The sequence below is a fragment of the Capsicum annuum genome, chromosome 1 (genome assembly GCF_002878395.1).
Source record: "Capsicum annuum cultivar UCD-10X-F1 chromosome 1, UCD10Xv1.1, whole genome shotgun sequence".
Classification (NCBI taxonomy): Eukaryota; Viridiplantae; Streptophyta; class Magnoliopsida; order Solanales; family Solanaceae; genus Capsicum; species Capsicum annuum.
The window spans coordinates 9,661,078-9,679,967 of record NC_061111.1 but is presented as its reverse complement, the minus strand read 5'-3'; the positions used below and the strand labels follow the sequence as shown (position 1 = coordinate 9,679,967).

At 33.0% G+C, this 18,890-nt stretch overlaps 1 protein-coding gene across 3 annotated transcripts; it reads right to left on the bottom strand.

Annotated features, from left to right (window-relative positions):
• Positions 1–12,974: 12,974 nt before the first annotated feature.
• On the bottom strand, positions 12,975–18,081 carry LOC107852834 (phosphatidylinositol/phosphatidylcholine transfer protein SFH11). 3 transcript variants are annotated; one of them, XM_016697885.2, is made up of 12 exons: positions 17,982–18,081; positions 16,221–16,606; positions 16,023–16,122; positions 15,521–15,787; positions 14,867–14,944; positions 14,613–14,714; positions 14,462–14,511; positions 14,231–14,339; positions 14,038–14,118; positions 13,395–13,514; positions 13,267–13,308; positions 12,975–13,182 (listed from the first exon to the last, which is right to left on the bottom strand). In XM_016697885.2, the coding sequence occupies exons 2-12, from the start codon at positions 16,589–16,591 to the stop codon at positions 13,111–13,113; spliced, it is 1,392 nt and encodes a 463-aa protein (XP_016553371.1). In that variant the 5' UTR covers positions 16,592–16,606; positions 17,982–18,081; the 3' UTR covers positions 12,975–13,110. The 3 variants fall into 3 exon arrangements, with proteins under 3 accessions (XP_016553371.1, XP_016553359.1, XP_016553365.1); XM_016697873.2 differs by lacking the exon at positions 17,982–18,081 and adding an exon at positions 17,688–17,880; XM_016697879.2 differs by lacking the exon at positions 17,982–18,081 and adding an exon at positions 17,158–17,591.
• Positions 18,082–18,890: the final 809 nt, after the last annotated feature.

Here is an 18,890-nt window from a genome sequence, read left to right as displayed (position 1 = left end):
TTGGTTGCGATTTCTCAATTTTATATTTCAATTTCAAATTTTGGTCCCACTGTAATTTGGAATTGGTTAAGGAGGGAAATAAAAGTCTTTGGAGCTCTTTTTCAATTCAAGTTTTAAGACTTTGACTTTCTTGTACTCCTCCTTAAAACATGGACCCTTGTATCATGGAAAGTTGTTGGAAAAAGGTTGATAAAGTCTTTGGTGGTTGGGGGTTTGTCAAGACTAACAATTCTTAACCTTTTTCCTTCAACTTATAAAATCAACAACCACCTTTTCTTCAACAACATATAGAGATGGTGAAGAACACCAAGAACACAAACTTTGAGTCTTGAAGTTCTAAGGTTCAAGTTGGACCCTCCAAAAAAAACAACACCGCCTTTTCAAGCTTAAAATACACAACACAATTCCCACAATACACGTTCAAAACTTGAACCAACAACAACAATCCCAACAACAATCAGCCACACTTTGGATTCACAACAACAACATCAACTTTTAAAGCTCAAACTTAGATTTAGACTCCTTTAGTGTTAGGGATGAAGAAGCTAACACTACTAAAAATACAACACACAAAAAGGACTCTTAGATCTAAGTTTACAAGACACAAATCTCGGCTTAGACACAACAAGACACAATTTTTTGCCAAGAACACACAAGTGGACAGATAACTATTTTCTGGAAATTTCAGTTTTCAATTTTTTTTTATTTGCAACTAAGAGAGCACAAGATTGGTAGTGTGAGCACACGACCATCCTTCGCTCTGATACCAAATGATACCAGACAAACAACGAAACACCAAAATCAGTCCAAAAATAGTCCACAAATTAAAAGAAATTCATGAGCCCTTTTGGAACTAGTTTCGGCCAACAACAAAAATACAAAAATACAAGATATAAGGGTGTATTTATGCACCAAAATAGAAACAATATGTGAAGAACAAGATGAACACAAAGGCACAAGATTCAGAGTCAACAATAACAACAAGAACACAAGATTTTACCACAAACACCAAACACAATTACAAGAAAAGTAAAAGGATAGATAGATAGACCACACGAAGGTATAATCTTAAGAACCCAAGAATGGACAATCTTGGACCCTTAACACTATACATAATAATAAACCGATCTCTTACAATGATACAAGTTCGGATTCCACCTCCCAAGCATCAATGTTTCCAAGCAAAGCAAACAACAAAAGAGAATCCACCATTTTGATGTACCTAGTTATAATTTCGGGTTTGGGTGCCTCAAAGAAGAGAGGACTTAATGTTCCTTGTGTCTTAAAAGACTTAAAATATACAAAATCTTCCAATGAAACCCTAGAAATGTTTCTTATATATTACAATAGAATTAGAAGTTAAAATGACCAAAAGGTCCCTTCAAGAATGGCCTCCCCCTAAGTGTACGTAGCGGGCTGTTTTGGTGTGTATTTGGGCCCTTAATTACACTTCTCTTGCACACACACTTGGACAACTTCAATACACACCAACATGAGTCCATCTACGTGATCGCACTCATATCAGATAATGACACCCATTTTTTAACGAAATTCGATACAAGTCCGCTTCAGAGTTGACAAGAAGATATGAACTTATACGGAGATGACATTTAAGACATATTTCTAAAGAAAATTACAATCCAAAGAGTACTTTAAAGTTTGTATTCAAGGTAAATGAGATCATGGAGTTTCTTTTCTCTTTATCGACCAAGTGAGTATTACTAAAAAAAAATTAAAAAAAAATGGGAGACAAAAGAAAACTACATACTCATCAAATCTAAGAAAATACGGAAAAGAATCGAAGAAATATTAGAGTTATGGGGAAACAAATTAGGGGGATTTTAGATCACAAATCCTCACTCAGAACTTCTCTATTTCAAACATATTAGCACAAAGGAATCAAAAATCAAAGAGAGATGAAAAGAGATGAATCCGCACCTTGTTTGGTGCAGTAAACCGAAGGCTCAGACGTTAAGAAATTCTCCGATGAAGATTTTGAATTTGGAGACTTGAGTTTTAATCGGGAATGAGAAATCAAAACTGTAGTTCTCAAGACCTTCTTGAAAATTATTTCTTCTAGTTTCTACTTGTGATTTCCCAATTCTAAACCCCTTGAAAAAAAGAAATTCTTAATCCCTTTTCTTCCGAACCCCAAAACTCACTGTTCCTCCTCCTTTTAATTTCTCTCGAATCTACTTGCTTCTTTTCTCTCAAAGTTTCTTGTTATTTTTTTTTATCTTATTCAACTGTCCCCCCATGGAAACGAAAGACCAATATTTATAGGCACAAAACCTTATAATAAAAAAATGAAAAGAAGGAGGAAATTTAAATTTTTGATGAATCCCTTCGCACCTCAGCTCTTCTAGGTCATTAATGGTGGATTCAAAACAAAAAATAAATTGTTGCATCATTTTGGGACTGTTTTTTCTATTTTGTTCAGATTCACGAGCTGGACATTTAGAAAAAGGAAAGATTTTCTGGAAAGTGTGGCAACCGTATCTGCCATGGCCGCAGTCTATGACGATTAGGGTTTTCTTGTTTGAGGGATGGAGGAGATAGGTGGAGAGGTGAAGGGAGAAGAGAGGGGTGGTTTAGGTTGTGTTTTGAAAAAAATGGGATGGTGATGTATGAGAGCGTGAAAGGGGAGATGGAGACATGACTCTATCTTTTGGGAAAGTGGTGTTTCATGCTTATTTAATTATTGGAAAAATAAAAGAAGTATGATGTACTTTGCCTGAAATATGGGTCGTCTGATCGTTTGATCGAACGGTCCACATTTTAATATAAGAGAAAAATAAAATTATAAATTTATATATATGGGCAAATATAAAGAGACTGATCCGTCCGATCATTTAATCAGAAGATTTAAAATCAATAATAATAAAAATAAATAAATAAATAAATAAATAATAAAAACTAGTTAAATATATAGAGTACATATATAAATATAAATTATAAGGTTAAGAATTTTGGATCTATGGGTTAAAAATAAATTGATAGGCTAGATTGATGGGTATCGGTTGAATGAAAAGATGAAGCGGACATAGATATTGGGTTGGGTTTTGGGCCAATTTTTAGGCACCTTGTTGAAATTTATAAATGAAGAGTTGGGTTCGGATGAAATAAGAAAATTGGAGTATTGTTAGCCCGAATACTCTATCTACTGAAATTAAATTTATCGATACTTCTGATATCCTAAAAAATATTTTAGTTTAACGTATACAAATTTCAGACATAATTTGTATAAGCGTCTAATTTGATATTTTTTGTGATTTAATATTAACAATATATGTGTGTGTAAAAAATAAGAATATAATAAAATATAAAAAATATCTTTTATATAATAAAATATACATATACATGTCACAATATCACCGAAAAATAAAATTAAGAAGAAATGCAAATGCAATCACCAAAAGATATTTTATTTATTTTATTTGTTAAAATATTTAATTATATTAAAATATTTTATAATATGATAGAAAACTAGAAAACTTATAAAAATAGAGATAAAAATACGAATCTTATTTCTTATTTAATTTTAAAATTAGTTAGGGCTAAGAACATCGATAAAATTAATTAGAGGGAAAGAGGGAGCCAAAATTGGGTGTCACCAAGTCCTCATATTTCGAGGACCGATTATGTTATTTCAGTCTAGTAGTCTGTTGAGTTAGTTGGGGACTTGTCCCATCAACTCCACAGTCAGTCAGTTAGAGGCTTTCAAACACTTTCAGATAGTTAGTCAGTTATCCGATGTTATTGGCAGTCTTTATAGTATTGTTTTCGTACTTGTTATTTCAGAGATATTTTAAATGTTCAAACCTTATGGCGTATCTAGCTTCGTTTTTTGCACATGTGTATCCTTTATTATCAGTTTGTTCAGTGCTCACAACAGGTACCAAATCATGGGTTAGCTTGTGATCACTTGTGACTGCAAGCACCGTGTGGCATCCAGGGTGTACTCCCGGGGCGTTACAGTTATCGAAGATGCTTGCTGAGTACACGTGAATTTACGTACTCACATTTCCTTTTATTTTCCTTTTCTTGTTTTCTGCACTCCATGCAGGTAGTGGATCGAGTAGCAGTTTGTAGATCATTTCTTACTGCATTGACTTTGTGTAGATCGAGGTAGTGACGGATGGACTTCAAGCTTACCCAGATCTCTTTCTTACTATCTTGTGGTTACTTTTGTATACAAGATATCTTAGTATACTTGTTACAAATTTGTCTTGTATTAGTGACCACCAGACCTGAAAGAATATTATTTCTCCTTTATTTATATTTTGAGTTTATTCTCCGATCTTTTGCTTATTTAATCTTAAATTGTGTTTTTGAATTGGGATAGGCTTAATTGTACTAAAGGATGCACAGATGCCATCACGTGCCTATTTTGGGTCGTGACATGTAGCTTAAGTTGATTTTAAAACATTGGTTTCCTCGAGCAAAAATTAAAGCCAAGATTTGTTTGCATTTATTTTATTAGAAAATCATTAATCTCATATTGAAACTAGATATTACTCCCTTTCGTATTTTTACTAGTCCACATTATTAAAAATAGATGTCTAACAACACTTGTCAAATTTAGAAAACCAATGAAATTTACGTATTTGTGTTCATCTTATCCTTAGTTATTAACTATAGTTATTACGCAATACATTTGCTAAGTATTGAATTTATTATATTCAAAGAGTGATCAGAACCGGCTCAACACTATTGAGGGCTTAAAGAAAAACTTCATTGAGAGGCTTTGATTTTTCTTGTCACACACAAAAAAAATAAGTATATACTATTTGTTTAAATCTATTTTTCTAGCTTTTTGAGATGCAAAGTTATAAATAGTTGTCTTATAATATTACCATTTAACTCAACTGAGTTAGTAACTTGTTCATCTTGATAACATTCTCCTAAATTTTCTAATTTTGTTTTCTAATTATTTATTGAAAAATTTATCTAAAGATCCTTTTTGATATTGCATCAAAGCTTCTTGTTTGTTTTTTTCACTTTTGAAGATCGGGATTCATATTTTCTAACTGACATATAATTTCTTTTTAAATAACAATATATATTCAAGAAATAATAGATATGTCTATCAATATATGTCTACACAATTATTTAACTAAAAATAATATTAAAAATCTAAAATGATAGAGCCCGATTTAATAACTTGACACAAAAATAATAACTTCAGTCCTCACAAACTATCAACAATTTTGATAATCCAAGAAAAATTAGAGCAATAATAATATTATAATAGGAGATCTTTGAAACATTGAAGCTTTGAAGGTATAAGAATTGAAAGAACATAAATCTCTCTCTCTCTCTCTCTATATATATATATATATATATAATCTATAATCTATAATATATTAAAAGTGTGAAGCACCTTAGAAATGTTGTTTGAACTTTTTGCCCTTCATTAAAAGTTTTTGCTTTAGACAAAATCATCTTTTCACAATTTTTTTTAAAATATGTAAGAGTTGAAAAATAATTAAATATAGTTATGATAAAACCTTTCCTTGTTTGAATTCATTTAAATTTAGTCCTTAAACTTTTCCTTGTTTGAATTATATACCATAAAAGGACTTTTACATTAACTACATTTTTATTAAAGTCAATTCAATTACTTGAAACGGTAGTATTACAAATTTGGTAGGTTTTTTTTGGAGTGATACATATTTCTCTTAGAAAAATAAGAATTGTTTTGTTTTTATAAGCTTTTGGTTAATATATTACAGTGAGTTTTGAACAATTAACTATCTTCCAAACATGACACTGCTTGATTAGGAGCTCGAAGAAAGGCTTTCAAGCACATTCTTGGATCCTTAGGGCGATCAAGGCTTGGACCTCCTTATGTTGGCCTCGAGTTGTGTGATCAAAAGCGTTGACGCCCATTTGACTTGTATCATCCTCCCCTTCTTGAAAAAAATTTGATCTCGAATTCAAACCTTGAAAAGCCAAAGGAAGGACAAAAAAGTACGATATCTTCATGGCATGAGAGTTAGATTTATCACAGTCAATCATAGCATCTTGCCAAGGTTGCACACACTTAAGATATAATCAAGGATCATTTGTAGTAAACATTAGAAACTTATTAAAAAATGCACAAAGGAGTTGGATATAGGAATCACCAAGAGGTAAGGAAACCACAAAGGTCATAATGGCATCACTAAATCCAAAAGGTGAGGCTACTTTCACCTTAAGAGCCATAAGACACAATTGCTTCATCGCCTCTTTAAGAGACCACATCAAGAGTTGTGTCTCAATTGGTTTTAGAGTCTACAAGATCCATATAGCATTACCATTCAAACAAGTGGACCAACCAACAAGTTCTCTACCTCTACATAGAATAAATTCAAGACTAGCATGGCTATCATCATATGCAAAGAGGTAGTATAGGAAGGAATCAAGTGTAAAGGCATCATCCAGGGTGCTATTATCTATAACAATGCTATTGGGATCAAAAGATATAGCACATAATACACACAAGGATAGAATAAACATTAAAACACATATGACTTTTTCCTTTCAAACAACTTTCCTTAAGAAAAGGATCATCAATTGTAAACAATTCACAAAGAAGGGTATCACTAGCATGGAATCCATCTAAGGTATTTTCAAGAGGAGACTCCCTCATTGACCTACAAGTAGTGAAACGTTAAGAGTTGAAACACACAATGGTGAACTCTCTTAGAGCTTTTTATTGCTACCTTTCTTTAAAAATCCTTCATCTTTGTTTGAGGTCTTTTCCTTACACAATGTTATTCCCTCAAGTGGATTATGAATCCCCAAGAAAGACTCTTCATCATAGGGAAGGATACCAACATTCTCATTCAAACTTTTCTTTTTATGTAGACCAAGCAATAAGTTGGGCGTACCAAAATCACCATATCCAAATTTAGCACCTAGGTCAAATGGATAGTGTCCATAGATACGAGTCTAGACAATACTCTTTTTCCCCACAGGCTTCACCCAATCTAAAATATATACTCTCCACATTAGCATAAGCACCATCATAATCAAAGGGAGAGTAGAGAAAAGTATAGTCAACTTCAACTAAGGTGTCCTCATATATGTACTCACCATTAGATTCAAGATCAACACCATGAGTATTCTCAACTATAAGGGCACGCAAAGTAGAAGAAGAAACGTTATCCAAACAACTGATACTTTCTTCTTCAAGGAAGGAATCCTCAAGTAGACACATACCACTATTATCTTCAAAGGGATTATTGCTTAAGTCTTCACAAAAAGCAAGCAACCCATCCTCATAATTATCAAACAAGGGTGGGGTATCGCACATAGGATCACGTACGCAAACATTTTCATGAAGCAAACTCTACTATAGTTAGCATAACCATTCACATCAATTAGACCTTGATAAGAAGTACTACAAGATGAGTAATATAAAACTTCACAATACTCACGTACATTCTCACCATGATCATCATAAGATTTGTAAATCAACGAGCTATACCTTACATCACCTCTAGGCTCAGAGTGGGAAGTATAATACAACTCACATGCCCCATCTTCCTCATAAGAACTATCACAAGACTCTTCATCATCTCCATACTCACTACAAGAACTAGGGTCATTATTCATCTCATATTCTCCTTCGGAGTAGTAGCCCTCATTTTCATCCATATCTTGATCGTGTCTATGTTCATAGCCCCCATAATCTCCATATTCTTCGTAGTCATAACTATCTTTACCACAATCATGGTCACCTTCTCATAATCACAATTGTTCAAGGCTATCGAAGACATGCTTCTTTATATCACCTTGTACCTACAAAATGAACAAATAAAATTAGTAGTAAAGCTCCTCACCAACACTCATAATAATCTCACCTTTGTGATCCTCACAATTGGAGCAACGAATGTTGAAAGTTGCTTATACTTCGGTGGTCAATAAGGTGTCAATCTCTATGTTGCGGTCGGAGTGGATTCTTGTTTGAACGAATCAAAGAATAAACACTATTTATGGACTTGAATCAAAAAGTTTCAATGAAATAAAAACTAGAAAAACTAAAAATAAATAGGACGATGAAAGAATTCAGACTCAAGAACAAATCGATCAACTTAGTAGACGAATTACTAGTTGATGATTGGTTTAAGAATCAAAAGAAGAGATTAAAAATCAAGAAAATAAAACTAAAGAATCAAAACTTGAGCAATGGAGTAATTAAAGTGTTAAAATGCACTTTGAAAACTTGAATTTTATGATTTGGAATTTGATATGCGTTGAGGGGGTAAATCTGTGTCTAGGAAGGTTGACTTGCGCTTGGGCTGCGTTGGGACCTGCTCCAACAGGTGTGGAGCACCTTGGATGCAGGTGGTGGTGTTTCTTACTGATTTGGGTGTGTTGGGGATGCTGTAACATGTTAGCCACATATGGAGGGCAGGCTGGACGCAACTGGTTGATGGCTCACTGTTTTGAGCTGCGTTGGGGATGCTGCAGCATGTCAAAAGCAAATGGAGGGCAAGATGGACGTAGCTGGTTGATATGTCACTAATTTGATCTGTCTTGGACCTGCCTTAGCAGGTCAGGCGCAGCTCCAAGGCACCTCGGTTGCAGGCATCCAAACCAGCCTCTTGAATAGGTGGAAAATGCCCCTTTGTGGGCCTTCTCTTTGGAATATATTTGAAATCCCTTGTAGATGCCTTGGTATAACACTTTTTCACCTTTTTATCTTCTTTCTTTTTGGGTTAAAGACTCACTTTTGATGAACTTGAATATGAAGATAACAATCTTCTCAAGAACACACCAAGAACACCTTAGCTCAGAATGAGTTGAAAATTCGAACCTATGCACCTTTAATCATTCTAAACTCATTCCATACATTATTCTGCTCAAATTTCTCATCCAACACTTCAAATCTTGCAACACACCTTAAACTTCTTCTTTTCAAATTCAAGCTTTCAATGATTGTATAAGGCTCAATTTCACTCCGGTTTAGCTCAAATTTGATATATGGACTCTAATAGTGCTAGGGAATGAAAATCTAACACAAGAAACTGAAGAAAAATACAAAATTAAAAACTCAAAATTTGACCTAAGAACAAAAACGTGTGACTTTTTTTTGGGAGTTTTGATTTTTGACACCATTTTTTTTATTTTCAAGATAACAAATCCAAGATTGACTTTGTTGGAATGAAATCAAGCTCATCTCTAATACCAAATGATACGATTCTCCCCATGAAGACTCAAATCTAAACACAAAAAAGGAAAGATAGAGGGATAGGATATCAAAGATAGAAAGATAGACACAAATATGTTAACACAAGAGCAATCAAAGGGTGTGTCAAACTCAAAAACCTTCCTTAAAGATTACCAAATAGCACCTAACTCTTCCGTGACAAAAAGGTGATTGAATCTCCCTTACAACCGACGTTTCTAATTAAAGATCAACATTCGCTTTTCCAAGCTCTCAAAACACTCCCCATGGAGGTTCATTAATTCGTCATTATCAAGCAGTAAAAACTAACTAATGAACCGTCTAAGGCAACTAACTAATGAACCGTCTAAGGCACCTATTTATAGTAGCTTCCTTCGCACAACTAGCCTATTACAAAAATAGCCCAAAAGTGGCTATTTCGGAAAATAACCCACAAGGGCTCTCTTTATTTCTTGCGCCATGGCTTTTCTTGGCTCCAAGATATCTTCCAAACACGACACTGCTTGATTAGGAGTTCAAAGAAGGGCCTCTAAGCACATTCTTGGATCCTCAGGGCGATCAAGGCTTGGACCTCCTTATGTTGGCCTCGAGTTGTGTGATCAAAAGCGTTGACGCCCATTTGACTTGTAGCACTTATTAAGTACTAATTAGTTCTACTTCATTTTTCAATGAGTGATCATGACGTAAATAATTAGGAGTGATATATTCTCTTCGTTCATTTTTACTTGTCACATTTGAACTTGACACACACATTAAAAAAATAATGATTAGCATGACTATTTTACTATATTACCCTATTAAATTGATGTTTAGTACTCCGTCTTCTCCTTTTTAGTGGGCATAGTTTCCTTCTGTAGTGTCAAACAAAGCAAAATTGATCAACATTTTAAGACGCATTTTTAAATCATTTTAAAGAGAGAGAAAATGCAATTGATAGTACTTTTCATATCTTTTTTGATATCTAAATTTTAATTTTAAAATATTGAATTAATCTAATTTAATTTAACTTTGAAAATTAGCCAAACTAACTCTCGAAAAATAAAATATATATGCCAAACAAAAAGGAACGAAAGGAGTATTAAGCATTGAATAATGATTTGGAGAATAATAATTAATAGTAAAGGTAAACATGAAAAAATAATTATCTTTTCTTGATATATTACAAGTGATGAGTAAAAACAAAAATTTATTTTTAGAATAATGAAAAAAGTAAAAGTGTACCAAGAAATTAGTGAAATATCACCTTATTTTTTACGGAATATGCCAACTATAGAAAAGTAAAAATTACTACACTTGAAAGTTTAAAGTTGCACGAAAAGTTTGACCTTTAAAACTAATGCATAATGTCTAGTTTCAAATTGAGGTTAGTGACTTCCTAAAAGAATAATGGAAACATATCTTGATTTTAATTTCTCCTCAAGGAAGCAAATTGTTTTAAAATCAACTTAAGCAACATTAAAATAGTTTTTCCATAAAACTATAGCAGGGAAAAAATAATTAATAGTATTACTCAATTAATATTTGATTCAAACATATGAATCATACTATTTAACTGACAAAACTTTTCATTTCTAGACATAAGCAAAAGCCTTTCATTTATCGACATAAGTAAAAACCAATGGAAAAGCTAAATGCATTCCCGTGCTTCCTCGTGTTATTACTCTTCATAAGTTTTTGTCATGTTAGTATGAACTTATTATAATTCTTTAACCATATTTTTAAATAATTTTGATATTTCTAAATAATTCAAATTTTTTAAGTTTGTACAAAAAAATTGTGTCTTTTTTAGTTTTTGTCAGATATTTAATAAACTTTAATTGTTAGATTTTATGAAAATTGTGAAGAAAAAAAATTAATTATGGAAACTGATATTTGGAGATGCAATTTTTACTATTTACGTCTATTTTTGGTGTATGATGTAGATTTTTTCGGCCCAAACCTTCAAACTTTCTTGGTGTTTCTATTTGATTGGTCATCTATAATGTTGTTAAGTATACCGGTTGAAATTTGAAAATATTCAGCAAATACCAAAATAATTTATTTTTAACAAAATTAAATTAAGGACTAAAATATATCATAAATTATTTTATATACATCTCAACATAAGAGACTATTTTGATTTGTATTAGTATTTGTTATTGAGAGTAATTTAATACTGTATTTTGTCATACAGGGAAATGATGATGTGAAGGATTGGTGTGTGGCAGATCCTTGGGCAGCTGATATAGCATTATCAGGCTAAGCATGTGAAACATACAACCTGGAAAACCTTGCTTGTTTTTCCTCCTACAATTACAAGTCATGCTTCCTATATTTCTTAATCGCTTATACAAAAAATCTGGTAAATGTTAATAATAACAGATGATCCTTGTAAGTTTCTCTCGCCATAGATTTAAAATTTAAATTTAATGTGTTTAATTCTATCACGAAAATCATGTACTTATCTTTCTAATTATGTTTATTTTGTGATTTTGCATGCAACTATTTATAAACAAATGAAGCAAAAGAGTTCTTTCAATTAGATTATGTGAAGTGCTCTAATTTCTATATATTAAAATAATTGTAACTATGAAGCATCGTTGAACAAAAATGATTGCTTCTTAGATTGTCTATTAATCATGTTAGCCAATGTGTAATAGACGATCCTTTATTTTACTAGTTGTTTTATGAAATATATTTGAGATGTTATAATAGATTTCTGGTTCCAACCGTAATGAGTTTATTCGGGTATGGTTAGGCTCTTGCAGGGCCAGGTTTTATTGGACTTGACTAGTTTTACTTAAAATATTTTTTTGTTTCAATTTATTTTTCCAACTTTTTGTTTTAGTCTTTGATAATTCTTTAATTTAATTTTTCCACATGATATGTATAAGATCACAAGATTAAAAAATATTTTGATACATTTGACATGTATTTAATTTAAGATAACAATGATTCAAAAGTCTTCTTACATTCTAAAATTCTATGTCAAGTCAAAATAGGACGAACAATTTTAAATAAACGGAGTAATATTTTTTAAAAAATAATTAAAATTAGATTTTTTAAAGTATTTATTACTTATAAGAAAAAATTGGTTGTTGAACCAAGTCATGCAGATCAGGGTCATGTAACTAATCTAGGAGTGATGCAACATTATCGGGTAGGACCAATTTCGGCCACCAACAGTCCAGCTAAGACCTTGCGGGTCCAGCCCAACCCAACCCCTTAATGTGGGCTAGTCCGGTATGAGCAGGAATTGGTTCGGTCTAGTCTAATTCATGGTTGACACAACCCATTTATCTCCCTTAAATTTAAGGGGACCTCGACAACATTGAGCGTTCACTTTAATCCTTGATCTCTATTTCCTTCAATCTAAAATCATGTCCATGCGGTAAGTTGTAGGTGTGTCATATATTGTCTAATCACTCTTCTCCAATACTTCTAATAAAGTGACAAATAGGAAAAAGAATAGTGACAAAAAAGTAACATTTCCTCCTCTATTGCCTTCCCCATTAAGCTTAGGAAGGGAAAATTTTCATTTTCATCTCATTGAATCACTTATAATTATAATAAGTTGATATGTCTTGATGTGAACATCACTTTTAAATCTGTCGACCTTTTTTCAAGTCTTCCATCTGTGAAGGTGTTGAAGAGCTGGTAAAGTTATTGTCACGTGATCAGGAGGTCACGAGTTCAAGCCTTGGCAATAGCTTCTGGCAGAAATACAATACAAGGCTGCATACAATAGACCCTTGTGGTCGGCCCTCGCCTGGGGCGGTTGAGAAACACACAACCAAACTTTAAACAGAACTGATTCTTTTACTTTGAATTTTGTCTGTAAATAGACTTCCTTATTAAGTATAATTACTCGTTTTATTTAAAGTCAATTGACAGCACCAAGAAATTTCAAAAACAAAAAGGAATAAAAAGATTGGAACTCTTCATTTGGTAACTCAAGCTCTTATCTTTGATACTATTATCTGTTTTTTCACCTCTTCCATTGGTTGTCCAAGTCCTTCTATCACCTAAGAAGAACCAAAAAAAACATTGATCATCTAGTTTTTGTTTCCGGCAACAGTTACTAGTACAAATTTTTTTTTCATACTAACCGATTTCGTGTCCTTAAGAACAGCTTCCAATGCCTGGATTTTCTGTGCCATAAACATCGTATCGATTTGCTTTAGTATAGAGGAAGAACCAGGAGCTGGTGAAGAATTCCTGGAGAAAAAGAACTTACTGATTTTGTGTCATTGACAACAGTTTGAAGTGTGAGGATTTTCTGTAGAAATGGCTGTCCAAAAATGTCATCTCTTGATGGAGTAGCATCATAGACATCCTTAATGGATACATTATCCGGCTGCATTTACAAAGCTCGAGATCAGACTCTCGACTCTTATAGCTATTTCGTAATATTTTGTCACAACCGTTATCAGGAAAATAATAAACGGAACTCTTCTTCAGTGTTCGTTGTAAATTACAGGAGAAAAGAAACCATATCGGCTAAACGATTGTGGGATTTCCTGAGGGATTTGGAAGGCTAATATCATTTCACATGCCACTTATGCTAGCTCTATTAAGCTAAACTTATCCGGTGTCCGTTTCAGAAAGAATGTCCCTTTCCTTTTTTGGCATTTCTCTGCTTCTAACTATCCACCTGACATGTTTACGACCAAGATTAAGGGACATTTTGGTACATTCTACATATGTTTAGTTTAAGAGAATAAGATTTAAAAGTTTCTTTACTTAAACTCCGTGTCAAGTCAAAACCAAACTAACAAATTGAAACATTGTGTCATTGTGGATTGGCCTAACAAATTGGTAACTAAGTTATCTTGGATGTCCTCTACTTATTGATGTTTTCTGAAACTAAATTTGCTTACAGTTACAGCACCAAAGGAATCTTTTGTAGCAGAACTCTTTGCTTCATCGTCATCATTCTCCTCTTCGGCTTCAAGCATTGCCTAGAAAAAAATGTGAAATCTTCCTCACATTTTCAGACATACCATGATATACGAAACATAAATCTCTGACTAGCAGTATATACACATTAAATTTTAATCAATAGGTTAAAACCTGAAGTATAGTTGTAACTGAAGGGTCATTCCACGGTCCTTTGTCGCTAAAGAGGCAACCTCCATAGTCGGAACATGTGCAGTCACCACCAAGGAAAGTTGGAAGATTACTGCACTAGCAATTTCATGCATCAGAATAAGCGAAATCCTACAGCAACCTCGGACATGTGTTAACAGCATCCATTCAGGTGCTAAATATAAATTGGAAAAATGTTGAGTTGCATAATTTTACCTTGGATCAATAACTTCAAGTAAGGTCTTCGTGTAGTTACTCCCGAGCACCTGTAATTGTGAGGTGTGTATAAAGTTTGATTTCCTTCCTTAGTTGGCCTAGGTTAATCGAGAAACAAGAGGGAGGGTGGCGGGGAAGGAAAAGAAAGTACTTGAATCTTTGCTAAGGTGCGTTGATCAAGAAATGTCTTGATTGCTTTCCACAGGGCCTTAAATCCAGATCCAGCATTAATGATAAAAAGGCGATGCAACGTCTGCAAAAGTACAAATGGATGATACGGAATTAAAGGTACACGATTATGAAACCAGCGCGAAGAACATCTATTTGACTAATCTTAGGAGAAAAATGACTGAAAGAATTGGTATTTCGAGAGGTGAAAGTAAAGACTTGCATCATCTAGCATACCTCGGGATAATAGTGACTGTCAATCTTCTGAATTTCCAAAAAGAGAGACCTTGCAGGCTTCGAAAAATTTGAAATTCCCTGTCAAAGAAGATTGGTTTCTTACAATTCGAGATTCTGCGAGGAGTAAAGAATCTAAGCATCCATTTTGTTATCAGCAATGCAAAATCGATACCAATAAACTAAGACTCGATAGGCCATGTCAGAGATTCGTCCCAATGACGAGACGCGCGGTGAGAGATCTAAACTTGCTATGTGTGGTGGGCCGACTCAAGCATCTTATGATTCTGCTGAGCAAATTTATTTCAATGCATGGGACAGTGAAAATGCAGCTTGAAGACAATGGACGACAACATGAATGAAGAAATGCAGTATACATCATCTGCAAGTATAATTGTGGCACGGATAACGGGTGCCCAAATAAATTATGTGTCTTAGTTCATATAAGCTGAAAAAGAAGCTGAATAGTTAATACCATTTGACAGTAAGCAAAGTAAAATGCAATGGTTGTCGAGATAACAAACATATCCCATGATTTGATTATGGCTACTCGATTCCATCAGCTTTGAGATGGACTAACACATGATCACACAGATAGAGCGTTAATATTCTTATCAAATACTTGAAGGATTAAACGGTAGACAAGCAGATTTTTACCACATCCTTTACATCCAAAATGCTGACGGTGGAAGCTATATGTTTCTTTGCAGCAAGTGAACATGCAGGGTATCTCCAGTTCAATGTTCTCTCTTGTTCAGTCACATGATATTTCACAAATCTCTCGATCGTAGTTACTTCAAAGAGTCTATCAAGATTTACCCTTCCAATTCTTTCGATGTAAATTGGTCGACCATATCTATCTACTCCATGAAAACCATGAGGATAACACTTTTTAACCTCATTGAATTCCTCAAAATTGAGTTCCTGCAGCATCATTCGACCCAAAAATTCACAAAGAATCGAAGAGCTATCCAACATAAAGCAAATTTTGAATTAAGAGTTCATCTGTAATACATAATGCCTATCAATACAGAATCCACTGTATCACATAAGTAAATCATTTCGCTGTCACGTTCAATTAGCCTTTCCAAAAAACTCTGAACAAATGAGTCTACTAACACTATAGTCTTTCAAAAAACACGCATAAAATGGCGCTCACCTTGGAAAGCTCATCCACATTAAATTCCTCGCGCCACTTCAAATAGTTCAAATACATATTCTTTGCTTTTGTAAGATCATAGTCCCTCATTCTAAGAAATCTGTATTCACATTTCACAACGAGGAACAGCAAACTCTATTTATATTTGTTCGCTTTGCCATTTTTATGCGATTTGACAAATTCACAATCTAAGCATACCTTAAAAGTGTGTGATAGTCACTGTTTTTCTCTAGCAGCTGACCTTCAAGAAAAAGCAACTGACGAAATGAGTCAACAATTTGTTCGTCTTTAGGATCATGTGATCCTACAAGAATTGTTTGCAAACTTTTGCTCTTTCGTACACCCTTCTTAAACGGCAAAGACATGATTTTCACAGTTCTTGATTTGGTAAACTTCTTATGCTGATCTTTTGTTGGAGGTAACTGCCAAAAAGTTTCAATGGGAGGATGGAGAATTTTGCCCTTCTGTTTAGTAGACTGTTGTTCTTCCTTAGAACTTGAAGATCGTTCGCTCCCTCTAAGGCCAGCGGAAATCAGTATTTCCTTAAACGTTTCTTTTGGTGTATACATGTGTGGCTAGTTAAACTGTAACGAAACAGCATAATCAATTTTCTGTTTGCGAATCATGAAATACAACTAAATCAGGCTCTACTAAGTTTAGATGACTTCCAAGAATCGGTTGTCATAATTAACAGTATCTCCCTACAATTAAAGCACAGAGGTTCATATTAAGCTTCCATCAAGTTCAGAACTCAACAAAGTTCAAAGAGAAAAATAAGATGAAACCAACAACCACCACCATACCCAGTGGGGTGTGGGGACTTTACCCTACCTCGTAGAGATAGAGAAGTTGTTTCTAGTAGACCCTCGGCTTAAAATAAAGCATCTCCAAGCAGTTTGAAAAAGGGAATATATACAGAATTGAGAGCAATAACAACAACGAAATTATGTGAAATGGAGAGCAGTACACAACATACAAAGGTAAACAACAGGATAATGCGATATGCGAAGCACAAGAAACACAAGTGACAACCGAAATCAAAGAAGAAGGAACTACTGTTCTAGAGAATCCAATGACTGTGAAAGGATGAGGCAGAAGCAAACTTTATTGACAAGCAAAAGAACCAATTTATTACTTTAAGTTGTTATTCAACCAAAGCAACGGTGATCGACACGTTCTGATGGGTAGAACAAATTACTACAACAACTATATGCCTCAATCTCCGGCTAGTTGGGGTCAGCAATATGAATGCCACGTCATTTTCTAAGCAATCGCGAGCAACAATCCCCCATTCTATCCTCTATATGAGTTACTTGCATCTTGTGAGGGAAATATAATCACTTCTTATCTTATCTAATCTAATTTTGTATGACCGCACATTCATGGTAACATTCACATCCATACGATACTCAATGTTCGCTCCCATGCAACACTACATGGAAATAAAACTAATAGGGCCAAAATTTCCAAGAACCCTTCCAAACACTCATCATATCTCAAAACCAAACTAAAAAGACATTATACCATACACAATGTAAAAATATATCAAGACAAAAAAAACAAAAAAAAAAAGTTTTTTCTCAATAACTCAACAATATGTCTAATTGAATATAATTGAAAATCAAGAATTTGAAAAGGGAAGATGATCAAAAGAGAGAAACTTGCCTATAAATTTTTGGAGAGAGAATGAGTTGATAGAGGAATGAAGGGAAAAAAGATAAACTTAGCTATTGAAGGAATAAAAATTTTTGTGAGTATTGGGATATGCACTTTACAATTTTCGAATGTTTTAATGTCAAGAAAACCCCGGGAAACCTTAATCACAGCTAACTCATGTAGATTTACTGCTGTTAGTAATAATATGAAGTGTTTAGTATTTGTACAAAGAAAAAAAAAGGAAGAATTTAGGTTGTTGATGCTAATAAACAATGAATAAAATCAAAAAAAGGGACAATATACCTTTTCTCAATTTGAGAGAAATGCATATTCTAATTCTGAAGCGTGTTACACTGAGGAAAGTAGGAAAATGTGTGCTACGCTAAACCTTCCTATGGTAGAGTGTATTAGAAAAAGAATAATATATGAATTAGTTTTGTGTATTATTAATACTAGAGGAACATGATTCTGATCAGTACGGACTCAACATTAAGATATTTATTTATTTTTTTAATCTTGATATATTTAAATAAAAAATTTTAATAAAAGGATTGCATATGTTTTCTAGGATTCATCCGGAATCTAGTATTAGTTCAACATATGTTATTTTAATGTATATTTAGATAATGTAAGTTGTTAACTATTGTAATTTATAATATTTTTTATATAATTTTTAAATTAATATACGTTACTTTTCTTGTTCAAATTTTTGTGATATTAATAGTCAATTATATTTTAAAAATAATTTAAATTCTTAATTATTGTGATTTATAATACTTTTCTTCTATTCCAATTTCAGTGACACTAATATAATTTCAAGAGTCGACCAAATATTTTATATCTTTTAAATTTTTTAAGTTGTTAATTATTGTGATTTTTAGTATTTTTCATGTGAAATATATAACATATTAAATTGTTTTTAGATATTTAAAGTTGTTAACTATTGTAATTTATAATACTTTTTATGTAATTTTTGAATAATATATGCTACTCTCCTTGTCCAAAGTTTTGTGTCGACGATAGCCAATTATATTTTTTCAATAATTTAAATTTTTTATCATTGTGATTTATAATATTTTTTCTATTTTAATTTATGTGGCACAATGCTTAAATGACCATAATAATTAATCAGGGGTGATATAGTAAAATGTAATTATTATTATTTATTATTTTTATTATGTGTATGCGTTGATTCAAGAAGAATTTGGAAAC

What these genes read in the sequence shown, in the direction of transcription:
- LOC107852834 (XM_016697885.2), bottom strand. Translation starts at nt 16,591, where the DNA reads ATGTATACACCAAAAGAAACGTTTAAGGAAATACTGATTTCCGCTGGC. An exon ending in GACTATCACACACTTTTAAG is followed by an intron (nt 16,123 to 16,220) that starts GTATGCTTAGAT and finishes ATGTGAATACAG; the next exon opens with ATTTCTTAGAATGAGGGACT. An exon ending in TTTTGGATGTAAAGGATGTG is followed by an intron (nt 14,945 to 15,520) that starts GTAAAAATCTGC and finishes CTTCTTTGACAG; the next exon opens with GGAATTTCAAATTTTTCGAA.